The 6500-nt window shown below is 36.6% G+C and overlaps 1 protein-coding gene across 1 annotated transcript; it reads left to right on the forward strand.

Annotated features, from left to right (window-relative positions):
• Positions 1-4702: 4702 nt before the first annotated feature.
• On the forward strand, positions 4703-5467 carry LOC145122484 (uncharacterized). Its single transcript, XM_079058083.1, has one exon. It carries the CDS (start codon positions 4703-4705, stop codon positions 5465-5467), a length of 765 nt encoding a protein of 254 aa, XP_078914209.1.
• Positions 5468-6500: the final 1033 nt, after the last annotated feature.

Genomic DNA, 6500 nt, shown 5'->3' on the forward strand with positions numbered 1-6500 from the left:
ATTGTCATATTTGGCTCATTTTGGGATTGTTCATAGGGTTGAGCATTTCATGAAGTTATAACTTCAGTTCTGGACGTTTTGTGGCTTCTTTGGGCTTAAAGTTTCAAGATTTATCTAGTTCTAGGCCCCTTTCATGCTTTAGGTCCCTTATTAAGCCTTCTTTGAGTTTTGGAGCCTCTTGGTGTCATGCATGGACGTAAAGTTAGCAACTTTACGTGCTTTTCCAGCTCTTGGGTATCAGATCTAGATTTTAAAGCGTTAGACTTGATGAAAAAGGACTGAATGTGTTAAGCTGGGAAAACTCGGCGAGTTGTCCAGCCAACTCGACGAGTTGGCTAGGGTTTTCCCGCTTCTCTGGATACTGAAGGAACTCGACGAGTTGGTAGGTGCACTCGACGAGTTGGGTCAACATGGACTGTTGACCTTGACTGTTGACTTTGACTTTAACCATGGTTGACCAAGTCGGACTTTGAGGGCATTTTGGGTATTTCGGGGTTTTGATAGAAATCGCCATGGTGGTTGTAGGCATTTGAGTCCGGAGCCGAGTTTTGGAGTTGGATTTTACTGGTTCAGCACTACTTGTGAGGTTAGTGTTCCTCACTGTACTTGTTGGGTCGAAGGCACCAAGGCCGACCCTTTTGGATTGTTATCCTGATTATTACATGACTGAGTATTGTAGTGATCTGTTAGATATGTATCCTGATAATAGGATGATGCTATGCTTAGTGATCTGTAAGATCTGTTTGTTTGTCTGATTGACTGGTTGTATGTTTAATTGTTATGTATATGTCGACGTGTTATGTGTGGTTGGGTTGAGGCGGACTTGCTTTGTGCTGAAGGCCAACAGACCCAGGGCGTCCCGGATAGACTGAAGGCCAGTGGGGCGTACCAGTCAGGCTGAAGGCCCGAAGAACATTCTAGATAGGCTGAAGGCCAGAAGTGGCGTACCAGTCATGCTGTAGGTTCTGTGAGCGTACCAGATAGACTGTAGGCCGGTGGGGCGTTCCAATCAAACTAAAGGCTCTGAATGCATGCTGTTTGAGATATTATTCTGGTTTTTGTATTGTAATGGGTATTTTGGGGGAAACTCACTAAGCTTCGAGCTTATAATTTTGGATTATGTTTCAGGTACCTCATAGGATCGCAGGAAGGCGAAGGCGTGATCGTGCACCTCCTCATATTTTGTTTCATGATTTTTGGGATTTCTCTGATGTCGAACTTATTTTGAAAACAATATGTACACAATGATGGTTTTTAGACTTATGTAAATGTTTTAAAATTTTATGGATGTTACAGTGAGAATGGTCAAGTGACTTTGGAATGCTGACTTTGACTTTAACCGTTGACTTTTAACTTGGTTTGACTTTTGGGCAAATTCCATTTTTTAGAAGGTAGACTTAGGGTTTACCTTGTGTGGATTGATAGGAGGTGTCAAGCACCCGTCTTTTGGCAGGAGAGCAGTTAGTTGAGGTCGACTTTGTGATTCAGGTGAGTCTCCTCACTGTATTATGGGTCGAAGGCTCTAATATCGGCCCATCGGCTTATGATATATAGGAAGACCAAGGGTAACCCTTGGCATTAGTATGAAAGACACGGAAGCGGCTCCTGGAAAATTGTATACAAGACCAGGGATCAAACCCTAACAGATATGTAAATAGTTATACATATAGATAGTATGTTAGTTGTATTTGTGATACTTGCGTGGAAGACCAGGATGTGGCTCTTGGTGCTTGTTTGTAAGACCCAGGGTTTTGGCCCTCAACCTAGCAATGAAAGACCATGATACGACTCGTGGCATAATGACAAGACTATGGTCGGCACATATCAATCTCTATTGTATGTATGGTATGTGGTATTTTGGGGAGCTCACTAAGATTTGTGCTTACGGCTTATTGTTTATGGTTTCAGGTACTTCCGATACGAAAGGGAAGAGCCCGGCGTGACTGCACTACATCCACCCATGTTTCTGCACTTTATGATTTTGGGATCGCTCTCTGATAACTATATTTACTTTAATGTACTTTTGAACGATTGAAATGATTAAATGGTGTTTATCGTTGAATTAAAATTGAAATTTTTACCTCATGATTTTTGGGATGTTACAACCAACCAACCCAACGAAAAATGCTCCTTAACCAAAACCTCATCATGGAGATCAAAAGTAAAAATCATGTGGAAAGACTCGGCTAAAGGACAATCCCCACTCCACACATCCTACAAAAATCTTGTACACGGCCTATCACCCACACGAAAAAGTAAAAACTCTGAAGATCAAATCCCCGATCTCTCACCGACGCAAAGACAAAATAATACCATTCAAATGGCCCTTAGGGAACTAAAAGGATCTAACAAAGTGAAATACCCATTTCTCCTCAATAGAACCCTCACAACCCTCACCAATACAGATTCTGAGTAGTAAAAAAACCTCTATTTCCATTTAAACAACATAGCCCGATTAACGGAAAATAAACTACTAATACCCAACTCACCTTCGAATATGCTCCCCAAGACTTTATCCCAACTAACCCAATGATTACGAATTAACGAATTAAGATGTTTGGTAAAACCAATAAGATACCCGGAATCCGATGGAGGAATACCCAAACTTACTAAGGGGGTTATATGGACCCTTTAAATTAACATTAATATAAATCACAAGTAAAAGAAAATGATGAACCAAATCAAAAGAGTAAATACTCATTTTAGTTTGGTCGTGACCAACAACACAAAAAATTGAATCCACAAAGATTATTTCTAAAAAAAAAAAAGACTAAATTTGTGACTTTAGAATATTTAATTAAAAAAAGTTGATTTTTTTAATGTTTTCAATATTAAAATTAACAAAAATTAATATATTATAATATTTTTGAATTTTTTTTACCCAAAGATAATGAAATATATGTCCACAAACTAATCCCGGGGTCTGATTAAATGCTCAGTCTCATTTGAAATTCTCTCCCCATTATTAAATCATACTTTATAATCTATATATATATATATATATATATATATATATAACACAACTTGCATCAAACGTGTATTTGGTGAATTGGTGTAGTTATTTATTTTGTGACGTCATATAGTTGTGGTGGCATGTCATCTAGAACAAGTCCATCTAGAACGACTGGGTTATTATTAAAAATTTAGTATTATTAGCCATGTATTATAATCAATTTAAGGATATACCAACTTACCTAACACCCCCTAAACTATGTCAACTTGCGTTGTATGCTCCTCTGGTTAAAATAATCATCACAAACAGCCTTTAGCAAAATGGATTTTGAAAAGCAAACTAGAGTTTATTTTCTTTTGGCAAAGTTCGAAGTAAATTTCAAATTTAAATGATCATTAAATATTAATACAAAGTTAAATGAACTTTTTGAAGGTTATTATAATAAAAGGTGGGTAAACAACATTTTTTTTCGACAAGTTTTACAATTTAAATGAGAAAATAAATCATAATAAAACATTAACTAAACATAAGATATCTATGTTTGACTTCACTCATCAATTATCACCTAGTTAAAGTTAATAAAAGTATCTTGGAACAATTATATAACAAACATCTAGACCTGACAAACGTGTCGTGTTGTGTCGAGTTCGTATCGTGTCAAGACATTAAACGGGTTGAAAGGTTTTGACCATAACCCGACCCGTTTAATTATCGTGTCGTGTCGTATCAACCCGTTTATTTTCGTGTCGGTTTCGTGTCGGGTTTCGGGTTAAGATCTAGACCTTGTAAATATGTTGTGTCATGTCTGCTTGAAACATTTTAAAGGTTGGAAAGTAGGAGTTATAAATGCAAAAATGAAAAAGTGAAACATTGGATTTAGGAGATGGAATGAAATTTTTTTTTTGTAAGTTTAGAAGGCAAAATGAAAAGATTTGAAGTTGGGGAGCAAAAGGGATAAATGACGAGGATGAGTAAAATTAAGTAACTTTGAAAATTTGAATATTATTTTTAATTCTTGAGTTTTGCCTACTACAAGTCTATAACATATAATATATTTATAAAAATATCAAATTTATAATAAATAATATATAATTAAACATGTCATATTCGAGTCATATTCGAGTTGAAAGTCTTGACCCTAACTCTACCCGTTTAACTATCGCGTCGTGTCGTGTCAACCCGTTTACATAAACGTGTCAAAATCTCTGACCCTAACCCGCTAATTTCGTGTTGGGTTTTCGTGTCGTGTCATGTTTTGCCAGGTCATCGTCTAAATGAAATCATTTAAATGAAAAGTTTTAGGTGGCTACAATAGGCAAATCACGATTGAATGTTGAAGGACGTTGTTTAGATGCTGAACCAAACACTCTGAATGTTGATCGATTCATATCGATGTTGCATATGACCAAACAACCCTTGGATGATTTTAATTTGGAAATTTGAAGAAAATGCAAGGGGTTTATGTAACTATTTCTAAAGACATTGACTAAATCAAAGTCATGTGGGTACCCATGTTCTTGTCTTAATAAAATGCTTTACACAAAATCCATTGCCCTTTCTTCAAGAAGTCAACACCGGTTAGAAGCTTCCATATAAACCCTTCTCCTTCACATTCACATCACCTCTTTAAATTTCAACCTTCATCCTTGGAATAATATTATAAGCACTTGAATCCACACACAAAACCCTTGATATAATCTTCAGTTCCCTCTAAATTCATAGTAAAACCAGTTTGCAGGAACAGAAACTATGGCTTTCATTTGTGGATCCGGTGGCAACCGAGAAGACGATTTTGACTTGGTTTGTCCGGCTCCATCAACAACTCAAAGAAAAACAACAAGAAGACACAGTTTTTGTAGCAGAAGCAATAAAGACAACAAGAACCCATACGCAAGTCGTGGTCTAGATAAGTTTGAAGCTCTATTGGCGGATCTTGATGGCAAGAGACAGCAGATCTTTACACAAAAAGGGTCTCACGATATTTCCTTAGTTCGGTTTGTGTACTCAAATTCGAATGATGTGAAACCAATTGTTGTCAAGATCAAAGATCAAAGAAAACAAGACAAAGATCAGCACCATAAGTTGAATGGAAATGCAAAAACGGCTGAATCATCTCCGGAGCATCCGGTGGCTGCCGGAAGTGGTAAACCTAGCGGCGGCATGGTGGTGCAACCAGCAAAACCGGTGGCTGATATGTGCAAGAAGAGGATTAGTGTTGGTCAATTGAGATTAAAGTTTGGTCAATGGTGGAGGCCTTGGTATTCTTTGTCTCTTTTTGTGATCTTGATCTTGGTGTTCTTAGTGTTTTTTGGCCGGTCTTCTGCGATATTATGCACTTCTCTAGGGTGGTATATGATGCCCATGATTAATGCGACATCTGAAAACCCTAAAAGACCGAAGAAGATCATGAAGAAAGAGTATTCAAGAAAATTTAGCGAGAAGATGACCACATCTCCAAGAAGCGTACTGAACAATGAAGTGATGAACAATCAACCCCATCGAAGAAGTTTTTGATTGAGTTTGAAGCAATTAAGTTGTGTTGCTTTTGAATTTTTTCGTCATTTTTGAATTTTGTGGATGATGTTCATGTAGATATTCAATTTCTTTGTTTTTTGGTTACATTTTTTAATGACGGGGTGGTTGGAATTCAATGTATTAAGAAAAAATTCCTATGCATGTTAAATATATGCTGAAGATGTCAAATTTATCTCGCGATTCGGTTTTATTTTAATCCATCATGTTGCTATAACATAACTATATGTTTTGCTAGTCTTATATATAATTATAGTTCGACAAAGTAAGATCTCCATAATTATTTATTGAGGATAATTTATATGTCCAAAAGTAAGTGGAGTACATACATAAAAATTAAAAGGTGTATGATTTTAACTATAAAACCTAGTTGCTAAAAGAATATTCCCAAAACATAGTCTTCTCAGCATTTAAAAAAGCAAAAACATCAGTTTTTATATATGGATAAAATGAGAAGTGCAGTAGGTGAATATAAGAAAGAAAACTCGACTATTAAGAAAAAGATACGCAAACATCGATGTAACAAACGGTTGGTTCGGTCAGATAAATCAGACAATGTCTACGAATGAAACAAAGTGATTTTTTTTTAACGGCACAAGAATATATATATATATATACAAAAGAAACTAGTTAGGTCCTAGCAAAAGATACAACATAACAAGGCATCTAAGGGATTTAGAAGTCATTTCGTCCTAATCCTCTCAGCCTTAGCATTTCTAAAGCACAACCAATTAAAAAAAAAGGCCACGATGTTGTCAAAATTATACTCTCATCTATACTTACGATCCCTAAAAACCATTGCATTATTGTAACACCATAACACCCTCATAGTTGTGGGAAGGATCATGTTCGCTATAAGTCGAGTGAATCTAACCATCGGTTGATTGTCAATCTAGCTACACATCTGTGCAATTCTATCAAACAAAAGGTCGCTACCCTCGTTATGCATGTTGGAAAACCGCCCCCTAGCGCCCGCTAGGGGGATCGCTACAAGATGTTCGTTGAATCCTTGGCG

Source organism: Lactuca virosa, chromosome 6 (assembly GCF_052849685.1).
Source record: "Lactuca virosa cultivar CGN04683 chromosome 6, Lactuca_virosa_CGN04683_v6, whole genome shotgun sequence".
Lineage (NCBI taxonomy): Eukaryota > Viridiplantae > Streptophyta > Magnoliopsida > Asterales > Asteraceae > Lactuca > Lactuca virosa.

Bases quoted from the DNA above. Each gene is read 5' to 3' on its own strand.
- LOC145122484 (XM_079058083.1), top strand. From the start codon at position 4,703: ATGGCTTTCATTTGTGGATCCGGTGGCAACCGAGAAGACGATTTTGAC.